Consider the following 19,817-nt stretch of genomic DNA (forward strand, 5'->3'; position numbering starts at 1 on the left):
TCCCAATCCTGTCAGTTCAAAACAGCTAAGTGCTATAACTGCCTGAAGAAAGGTCATATCGCCTCAGCATGTCGGGCCAAGCTTACAGTGGGAAACACACGACAACACCAGAAAGGAGTTCACAACTTAGAGATGAACCCGGATGACAATGAACTTGGGTTGTACATCATTCATGCAACTGATGTCAATAAGCCTACAACCAGCCAAGACAAGGACTTTCGAATTAAACTATTGGTTAATGAACAGTTAATTGATATGTGCATTGACACGGCAGCTGACTGTTCGGTCATGAGCAAAGACTTGTACGAAACAAAGTTCTCACAGATATCATTGTCCGAGAGTAAGGTCAAGTTGAGAACCTACTCCGGCGAAGCCTTGGAGACGTGCGGACAAATGAATTGTAAAGTTCAGTGTAATGGACAGTCAGTAACACTGCCCATCATAGTGGCCAGCTACAGAAATAAACCGACCCTCCTTGGAAAGGATTGGCTGCGTAAAATAAAATTAGACTGGAAGAACATTTTCAGCATTGATGTGTCCAAATCACGTCTTGAAAATGTCGTTAGCAAACACGCTGATATATTTGCTGACAGTTACACGGGAATAACAGGATACTCTGCACACATTCGACTGCAGCAAGATGCGACACCTGTATATTATCGACCAAGACCGGTACCATATGCGCTAAAGCAACAAGTGGAGGAAGAACTCAACAGGTTGGAGCGGAATGGAGTACTCGTGAAAACAGACCAGAGCAACTGGGCAACGCCAGTTGTGGCTGTGCTTAAGGCTGACAAAACTGTTCGACTATGCGGTGACTACAAAGTCACAATCAACCAAGTTGTTGATGACGAACAGTATCCTTTGCCAACCTCGCAGGATCTGTATGCAGAACTTAGCGGAGCAAGAGTCTTCACTAAGCTGGATTTGTCTCATGCTTATGCCCAACTCAATGTTGACAAAGAAAGTCAGCAGTGCTTGACCATCAACACACATAAGGGCTTGTATTCATACACAAAGCTGCCCTATGGTGTGAAATCTTCCCCGAAAATCTTTCAGTCCGTCATGGACAAAATGTTGCAAGGCATTCCGCACTGTGTGTGCAACCAGGATGATCTACTGATATTCACAGTGGGCATGGAAGAACATCTGGAGATACTCGAGCAAGTTCTCACACGATTGAACTGCCACAACGTAAAATTACGAAAGAGCAAATGTGCATTTGCACAATCAGAGGTGGTCTACCTTGGACTCAAAGTAGATTCCAATGGACTGCGCCCAGTGAAGGCGAAAATTGAAGCAATTGTGAATGCTCCAACGCCCAACAATGTGACAGAGCTACGATCATTCCTTGGGATGGTGCAATTCTATGCACGATTCCTTCCAGATTTAGCAACCGTGCTAAAGCCACTACATCATCTGTTACAAAAGGATGAGGATTGGATGTGGGGAAAGGAACAACAACATGCATACGACATCTGCAAGAAAAACCTGACAAGTGACAAACTCCTTGTTCACTACGACACGACGCGCGAGATGAAACTTGCTTGTGATGCTTCAAGTTATGGTGTAGGTGCAGTGATTTGCCACGTAATGGATGACGGACAGGAAAAGCCTATTGCTTTTGCCTCCCGCACCCTATCACCAAGTGAGCGCAACTATGCACAGATAGAGAAGGAAGCACTCAGCATTGTGTTCGGAATCAAGAAATTCCACCAGTTTCTTCTTGGCAGACCATTCACCCTTGTGACTGATCACAAACCACTACTCACGATACTGGGTCCTAAGTCAGCTATACCTTCCATGGCGGCATCAAGGATGCAGCGCTGGGCAATTCTGTTGTCCCAGTATGACTACAAGGTGGAGTACAGAAGCTCCAAATGCAACGCAGTCGCAGATGCGTTGTCCCGATTGCCCCATGAGAACTCTGATGTGGGAAGCGAGAACTCAATCTACACACTGCAAGTCGTAGATGAAGACTTTCCAGTGACTGCAACAGAAATTGCAGCTGAAACAGTGAAGGACACTGTGCTGAAGAGTGTTTATGAACAGACATTGAATGGTTGGACTGAAGTCGAGAGTGGATCAAACTCGGAACTGAAGCCTTTCTATAATCGACGACACGAATTATCATGCGAGCAGGGATGCATAAAGTGGGGTTATAGAGTGGTTGTACCAGAGTCTTTAAGAAACAAGATTATGTACGAACTTCATGCCGAACATCCTGGCATAGTTAGCATGAAGTCAATTGCTAGAAGTTTTGTGTATTGGCCTGGTATAGACAGTGACATTGAGTCACTGGTGAGCAAATGTAGCGTGTGTCAAGATTGCCGCAGTAAACCACCAAAAACACCGCTGCAACCCTGGTCATGGCCAAGTAGACCGTTTCAGAGAGTTCACGTAGACTTTTGTGAAAAGGGTAATGATAATTTTCTGGTGCTAGTAGATAGTCATTCCAAATGGATTGAGGCTAAGCATATGGGGTCAAGCACTACTGCTGAGCGTACCATAGACGAGTTGAGATCAATTTTTGCATGTCATGGTTTACCAGAAGAACTTGTTTCTGATAACGGACCTCAGTTTCGTTCAGAACAGTTCAAACAGTTCATGCAGCGTAACGGGGTAAAACACACACTTGTTCCTCCATACCATCCAGCCTCCAATGGGGCGGCGGAAAGGTCTGTTAGAGTAGTCAAAGAGGCTCTCAAGAAACAGGTTTTGCAGGGTAGTTCAAAGCTCAGCATGAAACATCGTTTGGCTAGTTTCTTGCTGAAGTACAGAACTTCACCACACACAACTACGGGTTATTCACCTGCAGAACTGTTGATGAAGAGAAGGCTAAGAATACGCCTAAGTCTAGTTCAACCCAATTTGGCCTCGAGAGTTGAGCAAAAACAGTTAAGTCAAAAACACCACTTTGACTTCCACAAAAAGGAGAGGAACTTCAAGCCAGATGAGCAAGTTCGTGTGCTCAGTCCTCCCAACAAGTCCAGTCGAAACAAATGGGATGTTGGGAAAATAGTGGAAGTGTGTGGAACAAAAAGATACTTAGTGGATGTTGGAGACAAGATCAAAAGTGTTCACGTGGATCAAATGATTCCAGCCAAAGACGAACCGAAAACTGAGCATGAATTCCTAATCCCTGAGTATTCATCTGAAAGTGAGTTAGAAAAGACTATTGTGGTTGATACACAAAATTCAGTGAGTACAGATAAAGAGACAGACTTCTCTAGTCAAGGTCAGCGTACTAACATAGAGCCAAACAAGCTAACAGTTGAGTCTACACGTACATCTGTTATGCCTGTTGCACCTGTTACTGTTAAACGATCAGGCAGGAACCGCAAACCAGTAACTAGGTTAAATTTGTAAATATGGTTAAAAGTATTGATGTAAATCAAGTATCACAATACCAAAATTGTAACTGAGTACTTGGATTTAATACTTAAAAAAAGGGAGAGCAGTGTAATGTATTCATGCATATTCATGTGCCATGTTAATGAGTGGGCGTTCCTTGAGCTAGGAATGCTGGGTAAATAAAGGCTGGTGTGATTCAGGCAACTAACGTGTGAGTGTACTTTATCTTTATGCCGTGTTGAACATAACAGCCGCGGCACTTTCCATCGCCCGGTGGGGGCTCAGGACCTTCATCGGCCTGCTCGGCTCGGCTCTGGGACTTTCCATCGCCCGGTGGGGGCTTCAAAAGTCGGGAGCCTCGATCGCCTCGTGGCACCACGGGAGAAGAATGAGGAGGAGATAAGACTTTTCTTTGTCTTCCATCACAGTGAGGGTGTGCCTGGAGCAATCACTGTGATGGCTGTTTGTGTTAAAATTGTAATTGTGTGTCTTGTGTTCTTTATTGTCTACTGCCGGACCCTGACGTGAGAGGACGCTGGCGCTATTTGTTCGCCGCTTCCCCGTCAGGATAGTTCGTCTGTTTGTTTTTATGTCATGACTGTTTTTGTAAAGCGTCTTTGAGCACTTGGAAAAGCGCTATAAAAAATAAATGTTTATCATGTTTAAATAAATGTTTATTATTCATTGGTTTAGAGTGACTAGATAAGTCAATTACTACAGCTATTTAAACGATTTCAAGCTTTTAAAAAAAATATTGTGAAGATTACGTTTCTTGTTTCTGTTTTTTCATTGAAAAAATCTGGAGAAAAGGAACCAATTTCTCCTATTCCTTTTCTCCAGAGATGCTGCCTGGCCCACTGGGTTACTCCAGGTTTTTGTGTCTGCCTTCAGTTTAAACCAGCATTTGCAGTTGCTCCTTACACCCTTCTTCAGACTATAAGAAAATAACTGCAGATGCTGGTACAAATCGATTTATTCACAAAATGCTGGAGTAACTCAGCAGGTCAGGCAGCATCTCGGGAGAGAAGGAATGGGTGACGTTTCGGGTCGAGACCCTTCTTCAGACTGATGTCGGGGGTGGGACAAAGGAAGGATATAGGTGGAGACAGGAAGATAGAGGGAGATCTGGGAAGGAGGAGGGGAAGGGAGGGACAGAGGAGCTATCTGAAGTTGGAGAAGTCGACGTTCATACCACCGGGCCGCAAACTGCCCAGGCGAAATATGAGGTGCTGCTCCTCCAATTTCCGGCGGGCCTCACTATGGCACTGGAGGAGGCCCATGACAGAGAGAACGTCGACTTCTCCAACTTCAGATAGCTCCTCTGTCCCTCCCTTCCCCTCCTCCTTCCCAGATCTCCCTCTATCTTCCTGTCTCCACCTATATCCTTCCTTTGTCCCACCCCCGACATCAGTCTGAAGAAGGGTCTCGACCCGAAACGTCACCCATTCCTTCTCTCCCGAGATGCTGCCTGACCTGCTGAGTTACTCCAGCATTTTGTGAATAAACCCTTCTTCAGACTGATTGATTGCCAGTTATAAAGTACTGATAGTCCCCATTTTGTAAATTCTATCCAAATTTCCATCTTTCAGTCTTTTGCAGGGTAGGAGGGTATTGGGGGGTTATGATTTCCAACTATGCACACAATTGGAAACTTCTAATTTCAGGTTCAGATTTTTGGGAACTAGTGATATAAAATGTTAAGAAAAAACATGCAAAGGGACCACTTTATTACGTTACAAGAGAGGAGGCTGATAATAAAGCGTGAATTAAGTGGGCATCTTTGCAAGATATATTTAATTCCATCCACGTCCTTCCCTTCGGCTTTACATTTCACTGCATCTCTCCTCTCCTTCTCTGAAACCCTTTTGTCTTCTATTCACCTCTGGCCTTAGGCACACTGCACCCATTCGCCTATCAATCCCCGTCTCACCCTCCCCCCTCACCTGTATCCACCTATCACTTACCAGGCTTTGACTGCCCCCAGCTCTCCATTCCAGCTTACTTCTCCAACTCTGATTAGTCTGAAGAAGAGTCCTGACCCGAAACGGCATCTATCCATTCTTTCCACAGATGCTGTCTGATCTGCTGAGTTCCTCCAGTATTTTTAGTTTTACATCTATGTACTATTTGACAATAATTTTCAGTTAGGGTTGCTGGAGATCTTACAAGGAGGACTACTTTATATTCTTCACAATGTAACTCCCTCAGGTTTACATTTGAGTTTGACTAAATTGTATTGCAGACGGGATTTGTTGATTGAAAGATACACCAGGGTGCAATTAAATTCCATATCACTCAAACTGACATGTAAATACAATGACAGGCACAAGAAAGCATCATAAATGTCACATTGTATCTGCTTCAACCACCAACCTTGGTTAGTGTGTTCAAGGCACTCACCACCCTCTGGGTAAAAAATGTGTCCTCACATCTCCTTTAAACTTTGCCCCCCCCCCCCCCTCACCTTATAGCTGTGTTGAAGATAATAATCAATGGGAAGGTTTTATGACCGAATAGTTATGCTTACCTGAGTTAATGCTCTCCAATCCATATTAGCACTTCCAATAAAAATATGTTTGTTATCAACAATCCAGAGTTTTGAATGAAGCACACCACTCGTTAATTTTTCAAAATTCACTTTCCTGATTTGAATTCCTGTAATTTAAAATACTTTTCTCAAAATGAAACATTACTTCCAATGTTACACGATTTTATTTTCAAATAGAATGTCAGGCAGTATCTTTGCAGGGCATGGATAGGTCATCTTTTGGGTTATGGTACCTTCTTCTGACAGGTTTTCGTGGAGGGGGTAAGAAAGCTGGAAAAGAGGAGTGGGCAGGACAAAGCCTGCTGGATGCAGGAAAGGTTTTTGTTGTAGTTCCTTGTTTCTACAATCTACTACATCCGGTGTTCCTGTTGTGGCCTCAATGCATCGGCGAGACCAAATGTAGACTCAGTGACCGTTTAGCTGAACACCTATGCTCAGTCCGTTAAAGCCCACTGGATCTTCTGGATACTAATCATTTTACCTCCCCTTCCCATTCCCACACTGACCTTTCTGGCCTGAGCCTTCTCCATTACCAAAGTGAGGTCACATGCAAACTGGAAGAACAGCACCTCATATTCCACTTGGGTAACTTAATGGTATTAACATTGAATACTCCAATTTCAGGTAACTACCAAAACCTACCCGTTCCTCTTTTGTCCCCCTCCCCCCCACTCTCCCCTGTGCCCCACCCAGACTCCCCCCCCAAATTAAAGACTATTGACTATTGACTGGCACCAATTTCTCCCCACCCCACCTCTTCCATTTCCACCTACATTCCTTCCACTAACTGATCACCCCACCCCCCTCACCTGTATTCACCTACTGCTTGCCATGCTCTGTCCCGCTCCTCCTGTCTTCCAGCATTCTTCCCCTCTGCACCCACCACAATCAGTCCCGACCCAAAACATCACCAATTCATGTTCTCCAGAGATGCTGTCTGACCCGTTGAGTTACTCCAGCACTTTGTGTTTTCTTCCACAGCACAGTAAAAGTTCTACCAAATGATATTGCACCAAAGTATGCTTTCTTCCAGAGATACAGCTGCCATAACCCTTCCCACCAAGGCTGAGAGTGAAGAAGAAAGGATTAAATGTTGTATGTACTGTGAGTCATCCTATTTCTCCAGGAACAAAATACAATAAGACCTCCAGGCACTTCATTTACTCCATATTTAAGTAGGAATGCTGCAGCCACCAATAACCTTTACCCAAGAGTCAGAAAGAGTTTGCAACACCATGGTCCTTCTTAAACTGAGAACACAAAGTATGATTTATTATGAAGTGTTATGATGTATTACAGCCAGTAATTCAGTAGACTAGTTTAGGTTAGTTTTAGTTTAGTTTATTATTGTCCCATGTACCAAGGTACAGTGAGAAGTTGTGTGCTATCTAATTAGCAAAAAGAGTATATATGATTACAATCAAGCCGTCTGCAGTGCATAAATATAGAATAAAGGGTATTATGTTTAGTGCAAGATGAAGTGCAGTAAAGTCCGATTAAAGATAGCTCAAAGGCTCCCAATGAAGTGGATGGTAGCTCAGTACTGCTCTTTGGTTGGTGAGAGAACAATTCAGTTGCCTGATAATAGCTGGGAAGAAACTGTCCCTGAATCTGGAGTTATGGGTTTTCAAACTTCTGTGCATCTTGCCTGATGGGAGAGGAGAGAAGTGGAAGTGATTGGGGTGAGATTTGTCCTTGATTATGCTGGTGGCCTTGCCGAGGCAGCCTAAAGTGTAGATGGAGTTAATGGAAGGAGAGTTGGTTTGCGTGATGGTCTAGGCTACCTTCACAACTCTTTGCAATAATGAATAATAAGCTGGGTCTTTCATTCCCAGGCAATGCTCCTGCCTTGCTCTACCATGTTTTAAGGTGGAAGTCCTGGCATACAGCATTGTGTAGCCAAAGACTACTCACTACATTATTCACACTACCTGTAAACTTACAGGTATTACCTGTGAACTTACTGAACTACCCTCTTACATTCACGCTCAGACTGTTAATGTGTCATCACCAATTCCTGCACAGGTCACATGTAAAATAACCATTGGCCACCGCTCACTATTTCCTTTCACCAACAATTTGAAGGGTCTCGACCCAAAATGCCACCAGTCCATATTCTCTAGAGAAGCTGCCTGACCTGCTGAGTTACTCCAGCACTTTGTCTTTTTTTTTGTAAACCAACAACTGCTGTTCTTTGTTTCTGCAATTTCATTTCTTGCCTTGCATTCCGTAAATGTTAACCTTTGGTACAATATCCCAAAGGGCAGCTTGTCCAAGTCCTTATGGACGTCCGTGTATACCTCAACTGCACAATCCTTATTAACACTTAGTCATTTCTGCAAAATGTTTGATCATCTATCAGACAGGATCTCCCTTAACAAAACCATTCTGACCATCCTCAATTAATCCACACCTCTCCAAGTGTAGATAAGCACTGGACATTTTGCAAAGACAATGATGTTGGAATCATAACCTGTAGAAGTTGTCCATCTTGAATATAGATATTTACTGCCCTTTAGTCATCTGTCATCTCCTCTGTGGCCAGGGAATATTTGAATATGAAAAAGTAAATTTCAAAATTTGTGAGCCCTAAGGTCTTTAATATGCCTTGTTGGAAAATTAAGTAATGCCTTTCAAGCTTACATTTTGCTTTGCAGTAAAAAAAATATACTTGATGGGGGCTCTATGAGATTGGGGAAACGATCTTAGAGGAAATATTGGTGACTGTGTCGGAGACAACGATCAGATGTTCAGTGTCGTGACTATGATCCAGAGGGAAGTATGAGAAAGTATTGGCTCTGCCATTCAGGGATGCTAGTAGAGTTATGTGAAGAATATTCCTCGGATTTTAAGGTGGAAAGAGTACAGAGAAGATTTATGAGGATGCTGGCAGGACTTGAGGGTCTGAGCTATAGGGAAAAGTTGAGCAGGCTAGGACTTTATTCCTTAGGATGCAGGAGGTTGAGGGATGATCTTATAGAGGTGTATACGGTCATGAGGGGAATAGATAGGGTGAATAAAGTGTCTTTTACCCAGAGAAGGGGAATCAAGAACCAAAGGACATAGGTTTCAAGTGAGAGGGAATAGATTTAGTAAGAACCTGAGGGGCAATTAATTTCACACAGAAGATGGTGGGTATTTGGAATGAACTGCCAGAGGAGCCAGTTGAGGCAGGTACAAAAACATCATTTAGGAGGCATTTGGACAGATACATGGATAGGAAAGGTTGAGGGGGATCTTGGCCAAACGTGGCCTGGTGGGACTAGAGTAAATCGGGCATCTTGATCAGCGTGGGCAAGTTGAACTGAAGGGCCTGTTTCTGAGCTGTATGTATGGCTGTATGACTATGAATGAAAAAGTTGAGAGTCATATCTATTCCTGAGACCTGAACACAAAAATCAAACTGAACTCCCCAGTCAGTACAAGACTGAAGGAAGGCTATTGTGTGCCTTTAGATGATTTGCTAAGACATTTATACCCTGTCTAGTCCCTCAGTTGGACATTAAAAGTCACCCCTGTCAACAACTGATAATCACTTGATTTTTGTGGCATCTTGCCCTGCATAAATTGCACAGCAACCAATTACAACAGCAGCACTTCATTTGCTGTAAAATATGTTGTCCTCCATATTCCTTGCAAAAAATAAACACCAGTTGTGCATTGGGACAATTTCTTCCCAGCTGTTACCAATGCTCTTCTGCACTGATCACAAGATTGCTCTACTTCCTCACAAATCTGAAATGAATTTTCAATGATAGATGCTGTTAATTAGATAGGATGAGAAGTAATTATGGAGCTCACCTTTCTCTTTCAGGATTTCAAGGTCGGTGGAAAATTGACGTGGGAATTTCTTCATACTTGTTGCAACACGCACATTGACTCTCTTTGATGGCAATTTCCCCAGTTCTTCAAGTATGATTTCACCCTATTGCAGCACATGGTAAAAAAGAGGATAACAAGGTAAAGGTCACTCAGTCCCTTTCTCTGATCAGGTAGTGCACACTGCAACACACACCAGACACATTGCCAAGAGGAGCTTGACATAGAGACAAAATTAATCGCATCAAGGTAGGTGGAAATAAGCTACTGAAATTGACTCATGAGAAGGGAGAGATTGAGGGAGGGTGCTGCAAGTTTGCAAAGACTGAGGAGGGAAATGGCAAAGAGGTGGGAAGCTGTTTGAATTGGTGAGGAATCAACAGTGCAGAATCTTTGTTCTAATTATGTTTTTGCACCAATGTCTTGTTTTTTTGCACACTTTCTTGTACAAATTTTGCATGCAATTTTTCTATAATTCACTTCGCTTTCCACCTATACCCTTCCCTCCGGCTTTACATTTCACTCCTCATCTCTCATTACCTGCTATTCCTTTTGATCTCTAACATTTGTCATTCATTCCACCTATCTGCCAATTAAACCATCCTTCACCTGTGTTCACCTATATTCATCTATCACTTGCCAGACTTTGTCCCAGCCCCATCTCTCCCAGCTTTTTCCCTCCCCTAGTACAATCACCTGAAGTAGGTCACGATCCAAAACAACGTCTATCCATGCCCTCAGTAGACGCTGCCTGATCTACTTGTTACTCCAATATTTTGTGTTTTCTGGAAATTAATTGCATTAATAGACCCCTGTGGAGAATCGTTATCATTGCTTTCATAATAAAACCCAATATCCTCCACAGTAAAAAATTATCCCAATACCAGAAAAGATTATAAGGGGAATAGTGCTACGATTTTGAGGATCACAAAACTTGCAGTTAATGCTCTCTAGTGGTGTAATTCCCTTATTGTCATTCAGTGGAATTTTTATATAGACACATTGGAGTAAAAATACTTTACCAAAATAGCAGCACTTCCTCATGCCTTCTAACCCCCACAACAGTCCGGATCCTCACCCTTCCCTCATTAGCCTAACATCCCATCCACCCATGCAGATCAAATTCCTGATCCCGTCAAGTTTTTTGTCAAGTACACAAGTACAGTGAGATACAGGTACAATGACAAATCATGTTTGCAGTAGCATCACAGGCACATCGACTCAGACTGCCACACAAAAACAAATTATACATATATTGCACATAAAATTCATAACATTTATTAAAGAAGCCATGGGTGCAAAACCAGAATTAGGGAAAAAAAATCCTGCTGTGCTGATTCTTCAACAATTTCCCCATTCATCTTCCCACACTCATACCATTCTCCTCCTCAGTCTCTGCAAACTCAGAGCACTCTCTCCCAACCTGCCCGGTCCCTTGAACCAAGCTTCAAGATCAGGACCCACCATTGGTCCTGACTACCCGACAATACATTTCACATACTCCCCCCCCTCCCCCCCCAGCCGGGTATCTCTACCCAAATAACTGTTTCCTTGTCCATAAATCACCTACCGTATGACTTCCAATAACACCCTCAGTTACTTTATCAGAGAACTCTGTTAAAACTCAACAATTCCATGCTGGCTGTCCTTGGCCAACTGTTGCCTGGATTAGGGGGTATTAGCTACAGGGAGAGTTTGGACAGACTTGGATTGTTTTCTCTGGAACACCAGAGGTTGCGGGGAGATTTGATAGAAATATATAAAATTATGAGAGGTATAGATAGGGTAGAGAGTTAGAACCTTTTTTCCCCAGGATGGAAAAATCAAATTCAAGAGGGCATAGCTTTAAGGTGCCAGGGGCAAAGCTTAAAGGGGATGTGCAGGGCAACTTTTCTTTTACATAGAGGGTGGTGGGTGCCTGAACACACTGCCAAGGTTGGTGGTAGAGGCAGGTACGATAGTGGCATTTACGGTATTTTTGGATAGGCACATGGATATGCAGGGAATGAAGGGATAAAGATTATGCGAGGATAGATGATGGATGGTCTTGGCATCATGTTTGGCATGGATATTGTGGACCGAGGGGCCTGTTCTTGTGTTGTACTGTTCTATGTTTATGTTTCCCCTACTGAGAATTGATTTTCTTTCTGATAAAGGCCTCCCTTTATTACCATCAGTAATGTTAGTTAGTGCCTCATAATCTACTAATTTTTCCCTCTGCTTTGTTTTGAACAGTCCTCCAGCTCTTCAGACTCATTGAAGTATCCAAGGAAGATTGAAAAAGTGTGGCCAATATCTCCATTCCAACTTTGCTCAGAAATCCTCAGGATTTATCCCTCCAACACTGACTTGTTGAGCTTGAGTAAAAATAATCTAATTTTAACCTCATCTAATTTTACATTTCAATTAGGCTCAAAAGATTCAAAGCCGAGCTAGGCAGGCATTAGGCAATGTAGGCAGGCATAAGGCAAAAGAAGAAATGTATTTACTTACATATTTAGAAGTAGGATCAGTCACATTTATATCGCTTCCAGTAAGAGTCCAATAGAATGAAGCAATATCCAGGCTGTTGTTGGCCATTTTGATTAGGTTTATCCAGGAGTTGTATATTGATTGATATCCTGTAGCATTTTCCGCATAGACTAACCCATCAGGGACAGTCTCTGCAAGAACAAACCTAAAAAAGGTGAGGTTTGCCATTAAATATTCTGCGGCATTGAGTGGTGTCATCAAGAACACGAGTTGACAAACATTGGGACGCGCAGGAGAAAATATCTAATGATATTAATAAGATGAATCTAATTTATACTGAGAAATTTGTAGGCGCAGATGTGAACATTAAAGATGAAATTAAAAAGTTATAAAAAGTTAAAAGCGATTCCAGTTTCTAGGACAATATTAAACGGATAAGTTTGCAAGTGACGCTGATTGCATGTTATAAAGAATGTTTTATAAATTGGTACTTTTATCAGTGCAGCAGGAACATGCAAGGGAGGATGTTCCAAAGTGATGATTTTTCCAAGGGTAGAAATGTCCAACTCTAGAGGGCATAGTGACAAGGTGCGAGGGGGAAAGCTTAATGAAGATGTGTGAGGCAAGTTCTTTTTTACTCAAAGGGTGGTAGGGGCCTGGAACGCACTGCCAGAGGTGGTGGTGGAGGGGATATGATAGTGGTGTTTAAGAAGCTTTTAGATAGGCATATGAAGTGCAGAGGATGGAGGGATATGGATCATGTACAGGCAAAGAAGATCAGTTTAACTTAGCATCATGTTCGGCACAAACATTGTTCCGGTGCGATACTGTTCAATGTTCTATGAAAGATTATGAGAAGACAAAAAATAAATGGTTGTTTTCATTTGGTTGCCAAATCACACATGAAGTAGCAAAGATATAAGATAATTACTTTAAGAATGGATGATATAATTATTTTTATTTTCACAGGGTTAATGAAATAGTGTTTGAAGGGGGTTAAGAAATGCAAATGCAGGGGTCATTTTCCCTGATCTTTGTCTGAGCACTTGCCTGACATGAAGGGTGAGAAAAGATTGGCTTTGTGACCTAATCCAGCAAGAATCTATTACTTTTATCTTCCACTGGGATCCTTGAGGGCAGGAAGGGTGGAGTGCAGTCCGAACAGATGGAATGATGTGAATATGAGGCATAGTGATGGACCAGAGTATGGAATGGGGTTAACGCGAGGTTCCCCGCCTTGATTTGTCATTCAGCAGACCCTGGCCTGCTCCTGTTCAGACATCCAGTAGCATTCCTCATTTTTTACAGACCCTGGCACAGTAACAGTAAGAGACTACAAAATTAGTGGATGAACAACATTTGGGAAGCACGAGAAGAAAAAGAACACAAAAAAGTGGTCACTCTGACAGCAGTTAAAGTAAAACTGGATACAAATTCACGTCATATCCATGGAGTACACTCTGCATATCAATCATGACTGATCTATCTTTTTCTTTCAACCCCATTCTCCTAACTTCTCTCTGTAACCTTTGACACCTTTACTAATCTAGTACCTGTCAATCTCCGCTTTAAAAATACCCAAAGACTTGGCCTCCACAGCCATCTGTGGCAATGAGTTTCACAGATTCACCACCCTCTGGCTAAAAACATTTCTCCTTATCTCCTTGCTAAAGGTACATCCTTTTATTCTGAACCCATGCTCTAGACTCTCCCATTGGTGGAAACATCCTCTCCATCTTCACTCTATCCAGGCCTTTCATTACACGGTAAGTTTACAATGGTATCCCCCCCTCATCCTTCTAAACTCCAGCGAATATCTATGCAAGGAGGGAAAGCAGCTAGCAAACAATAGATAACATGGCAATGAAATTAGAGTTGATGGTACAAGTTGAGGAGCCTTCACCTTAAAATGTGCAATGCTCATTTTTTCTTTAGTCACTGGGATTTCAGTGATAACTGATAAAATTAGATTCACTTTCATCGATTGCAGCGACAATTTCATAATTTTCTTTCAACATAATTGGTGACACTCGCTTCTCACCTGCAAGGATCACCACAAGTTGTGCCATGATGTTCTTTCCAAGCTTCGTCAATGCCTGGAGGATATTCTGTTAATTTGCATCTAATCTGGATAATTGCCAAGCTCAACAAGCAAAGGATCGTAAATGACAAGAAAATAACCGATCCATGCTCCTAAAATGCAGCAGAATACAAAATTATCTTTTAAAATATGTTGAAAATAGCAAATGACAATCTGAGTTTCTTCTGTCTTTTTCTCTTGTTTCTTTGCCTTTCAATATAGACCTTAAATCCAATGGGTCAATTACTAAACTAAGCATCATTATAGCCAAGTATTTATAAATATCATCATTCAATTTGCTTCGTTTACATATAATGAGAATAAGTGCAAAGATAAGTTGAAACAAAGACATTTTGTTTATTGAAAAGATTGTTTATTATAAAACTGTTCTTCATAGTTTACATATATTTTACAACGCAAAGCTAAAATTTTGCTTGGGGCAGTAGCTTCAAATTTCTAATCTTTATCTTTCTTTATGGTAGATCTTTGGGATAACTACCAGAGGCATCATGATCATAGGTCACTTCATTAGTTTAAGTCTACATTAACATTGGATTAATCTCCAAAACCTTTAGAGATATATTTTCCAAATTTCAAAACAAGCAAAACATCTCACCAGCAATGTTCTACGTTTAATGTGCTGTTGCTGATATTTTTAATTTTTTTTAGTCACATGCCAAGTTAATCAAAGTTACATATTTGCCCATGTTTCTCAAAAAGAAAATCACTGAAAGCAATTAACAACAGAAGAAGAATGGTCTTGATTCTTCGAGCCACTTAATAAAAAGAGAGTAATAAAAAGTAACTGCAGATGCTGTCTTGTGCCATAGACGCAAAGTGCCAGAGTAACTCAGCAGGTCAGGCAGCATCTCTGGAGAAAATGGATCGGTGACGTTTCAGATCGGGACCCTTCTTCAGACTGCAGTTTCGGTGAAAACATCTTTTTACCAGGTGAAGTTTCATGTCGCTACCCTTCTTCAGACTGATGAAGGGTCGCGACCCGAAACGTCGCCTAGTAAAAAGAGGTTTTCACTGAAACAGCAGAAATCCAGATTTGCTCCGTTGTCATTTCATTTGAATGAATGTTTTTCAGTTGAAGGCCTTTTCCATGCACTTTTTAATCTCTACACTTGGAATTTCACCAGGGCTTCTTCTAATCAAGTTTTTGCTGAAAATCCCAGCTGTAGTAATAGTGGTGGAGCAGGAGAAAAACCCAGTGGTGGCACAATGCTGCAGCGGTAAAGTTGCTGCCTCACATCACCAGAGACCCGGGTTCAAACGATTGACCGGGTGCAGTCTGTATGGAGGTTGTACCTTCTCCCTATGACCGCATGGGTTTTCCCTGGGTGCTCTGGATGTCCTCCCACATCCCAATGACATGCAGATTTGTAGGTTAGCTGGCCCTCTGCACATTGTCCCTAGTGTGTAGGGAATGGATGAGAGAGTGGGATAACATAGAACTAGTGTGAACGGGTGATTGATGGTCGGCATGGAATCAGTGGGCTGAAGGACAGGTTTTCATGCTGCATCTATAAAACTAAAATAAAGGCAGATTTGCTCAGCTGTTATTTCAACTGTGATAAAGCTTTTGAAATTGAAGACCTATTTCATGTACCTTTTAATCCAAACACTAGGGATTTCCTCAGGGCTTCTTCCAGTCGTGTCTTTGGTGAAAAACCCACCCCCAGTAATGGAGAAAATCCTGAGGTAAATTCCAATTAATTTCCAGGCTGACCTTTCATGCAGTGCTGAGGGAGTGCTGCACTGTCGTGGGTGTTAACTTTCAGACGCGACATTAAGCCAATTACCTCTCTTCCCTTTGAGTAGTAAAAGATCACAGAATCACTCAAACAAGAAGTGGATGTTGACCAATGTTCATCTGTCAACCAATGCTACCAAGGCAGTTTATCTTATTTGCAATTGCTGAATTGCAAAGTTTCCAACAGAATTCCTTTCATTGCAAAAGTGGCTAGATTTTAAATTTGCTTCAGGGTTGCAAATAATTTGGATTGTATTTACTTTGCATAAGATACCATATAAATTCATGCGTTTTATTATTTTAAGCTAACATGGTCATATAGTCAAATGGCAAAGGTATTTGTAGTGCTTAGCATTTAATCATGGAGACATATAGCACAGAAACAGGCCCTTTGGCCCAACTTTCCCATGCCAACCAAGATGCCCCATCTACACTAGTCCCATTGGCCCATGTGTGGCCCATATTCCTCTAAACCTTTCCTAGCTCTGTACCTGTCCAAATGTTGTTAAATGTTATATCCAAATGCTATTTTTAAATATATATTTCTTTGCAGAGTAAGTAATTCCATGCACTTGAGTATTGTTCGATCTGGTGCAAATATACCACTGTTCCACAGTGAACTAATTTCTAATTGGAGTTATCACAAGATTCACTTCGTCCAATTAATGTTTTTGCATAATGATAGAAAATAATGGACAAGCCATAATTCACATATTAAAGGGCTGTTTTACTTATTTCAGCATTTTTAATTTCCACATCTAATCACAAGCTAATCCAGCATTATAGACAATAGACAATAGACAATAGACAATAGGTGCAGGAGTAGGCCATTCAGCCCTTCGAGCCAGCACCGCCATTCAATGCGATCATGGCTGATCACTCTCAATCAGTACCCCGTTCCTGCCTTCTCCCCATACCCCCTCACTCCGCTATCCTTAAGAGCTCTATCCAGCTCTCTCTTGAAAGCATCCAACGAACTGGCCTCCACTGCCTTCTGAGGCAGAGAATTCCACACCTTCACCACCCTCTGACTGAAAAAGTTCTTCCTCATCTCCGTTCTAAATGGCCTACCCCTTATTCTCAAACTGTGGCCCCTTGTTCTGGACTCCCCCAACATTGGGAACATGTTATCTGCCTCTAATGTGTCCAATCCCCTAATTATCTTATATGTTTCAATAAGATCCCCCCTCATCCTTCTAAATTCCAGTGTATACAAGCCCAATCGCTCCAGCCTTTCAACATACGACAGTCCCGCCATTCCGGGAATTAACCTAGTGAACCTACGCTGCACGCCCTCCATAGCAAGAATATCCTTCCTCAAATTTGGAGACCAAAACTGCCTTTTTCTGACAGCTGTCATTCATCAAGGAATCTAAAACAGTGGAACATTTTCCTGAATACATAATGAACTGATCAAATTCCTTATTCATTAATCTAATGAAAACAATTTTCATTTAGTCTTTTAATTATATTTTGTGCAGTTGCCTCTCTCTCACCTGTATCAACCTATTACCTGCTAGGCTTTGTTCTGTCCCTCCTCTCTTCTTCCATTCCTTTCTTCCCCCCTCCCCCTATATTTTGTGCAGGATTTTTTTTGGTATGTTTAAAAGCAGCACTTTTGCTGAAATGAAAATTAAAATAAATATATTTCCAAAAATCAGAAAATGCTGGAAATGGTCATCAGGGCTTTGGCCACATCTGTGGGCAGGGAAAAGAGTCAATGTTTGGTGAACCTTTGTAACTTTATCAGTGCCTGAGTCGTGGTGACTCTTGTGTACTGCCTAGGTGATGATTTCTGCTGTATGATTTTACTGGGTTGTATGCAAAGCATAACATTTCACTGTACCTAGGTACATGTAATAATGAAGTATAATTTTCAGGTTGAAGACCCATTGTCAGAAGTGAAAAGGAGACAAAACATTGCAGGAAGGGTGGGGAAGGGATATCCCTACCTGGGTAAAATTGGGGTGACCATGGGAATAAGCTGTAAACATGGTTATCTGTTCAGAGAGCAAATGAAGTAGAATAAGAATGAGAACGTGCAAAAACAAATGTAGAATAAAGACCATGGGTTGTGGGATGCAAAGCAAGTGAGGTTGGGCACGTTGTCCATTCCCAGCAAGAAACGTTGTCTATCCCCAGCCCCATGGGCGGCACTGTGGCACGGCAGGAGAGTTGCTTCCTTACAGGTTCAATCTTGACCTTGGGTGCTATCTGGAGCACCAGAGATACAGCGCAGGCCTGTTTCTGCGCAGTATCTCTGAACTCAAAAACTCTCTGAACTCTGAAGTCAAAAACTAAACAAAACAAAAAAGTGTAGATGGGGCATCTTGGTCGGCATGGGCAAGTTGGGCCGAAGGGCCTATTTTCGTACTATACGACTTTATGACTCTAATTGTGTGCATCTTAGGCTTTGCATTGTTACTTACCCATTTGTTGAAGTCTTTCCTGTGGCTTTTAACATTCAGTATGTATAGCAGTCTACAGACCTGGTTTCTGAAAGGCTTCATCTGTACAAAAAGAAAGGTCATATATCTTGGCATTGCATTGTGGTGTTAAGTTTACAGCTTTCCAAGATAATTGAGGTCATACAGTAAACCTCTGTCATCGTAAGTAATTAGGTATGTCACAACTTAAATTACTCATCTGTATTTTCTCACGTGGTTGTACGCAAGGACTCTACACTTCCATAACACTAGGTGGCAGATCAAAGCCATAAAATATATCAAACATTGAAAAGCTTGGATTTTGCCATTAAAATATGACGCTGGAGTAATTCAATGGGTCAGGCAGCATCTCTGGAGTCACTCCACCACTTTGTGTCTTTTTTGGTAAACGTGTATCAGCATTTCCTCGTATCTACTTTTGGATTTTCCATTGTAAGGCAAGCGACATGCGAGATACATGCAGAGAAATCAATAACATGGGGACGCAGGTTTAAAGTGAGAGTGGCTCAGCACTCCTCGAGCCGGCACTCCTTAAGTAGTATTCTTTTAGTTCATTTATTATTAAGTGTCACGTATGCATACATTAACATATCATACAACTGACACAAACTACTAAACATCGGTTCGATGCAGTGGCTGGGTTTTTAACAACGCAAATTTTGGACACAACATTCCGCCAGAACTCGTCAGACCGCCAGGGTCTCTGTGGATTACTGTCCTACCAGGAAAGTGACGAAGGCGACACATAGAGAGGAAACAAAAGCGAGGCTACCGAGCTGGGATACATGCTCGGCAAGCAAAAGACCAGCACAAACCTCCACTGCCAAGTCTTTTCATCACGAATGCAAGATCACTTGCCAACAAAATGGAAGAGCTGGAACTTATCACATCTACGCAGAAAAACATATAGGATTGCTGCGTTATGATCATTAAGGAAACATCGCTCAACCCGACAATCCCGGAGGAGGCTATCAGGCTAGCAGGCCGCGCAGCTCACCAGTACGACAGGAACAGAGACTCTGGTAAGAGCAGGGGAGGAGGACTTTGTGTATACACAAACAACAACTGGTGCACAAATGTAAAGGTCATTGATAACCACTGCTCTCCGGACCTGGAATATTTATTAACAAAATGTCACCTTTTCTGTATGTCACGAGAATCACAGCTGTATACATACCACCAGATGCTAATACTACAACAGCTTTGGGCTATCTGCTAACTGCCATTAGCAAACAACGGAGTGCCCATCCTGACAGAGTTATTATAATAGCAGGTGATTTCAACCAAGCAAAACTAAAGACTGTCCTCCCGAAATTTTATCAACATGTGCAGTGCCCC

General features: G+C 42.0%; 1 protein-coding gene across 1 annotated transcript in view; it reads right to left on the reverse strand.

Annotated features, from left to right (window-relative positions):
• The window catches only part of LOC144597292 (5'-3' exonuclease PLD3-like), a 31,710-nt gene extending 12,445 nt beyond the window's left edge, over positions 1-19,265 (reverse strand). The window contains exons 1-6 of the mRNA XM_078406459.1: positions 19,202-19,265; positions 18,462-18,542; positions 14,235-14,386; positions 12,215-12,398; positions 9,704-9,827; positions 5,882-6,009 (exon numbers count right to left, since the gene is read on the reverse strand). Coding sequence (XP_078262585.1) covers positions 5,882-6,009; positions 9,704-9,827; positions 12,215-12,398; positions 14,235-14,386; positions 18,462-18,542 — 669 coding nt within the window. The 5' untranslated portion in view covers positions 19,202-19,265. The remainder of the gene's footprint in view (positions 1-5,881; positions 6,010-9,703; positions 9,828-12,214; positions 12,399-14,234; positions 14,387-18,461; positions 18,543-19,201) is intronic.
• Between the last annotated feature and the right edge of the window lie 552 nt (positions 19,266-19,817).

This window comes from Rhinoraja longicauda, chromosome 10 (assembly GCF_053455715.1).
Source record: "Rhinoraja longicauda isolate Sanriku21f chromosome 10, sRhiLon1.1, whole genome shotgun sequence".
NCBI lineage: Eukaryota > Metazoa > Chordata > Chondrichthyes > Rajiformes > Arhynchobatidae > Rhinoraja > Rhinoraja longicauda.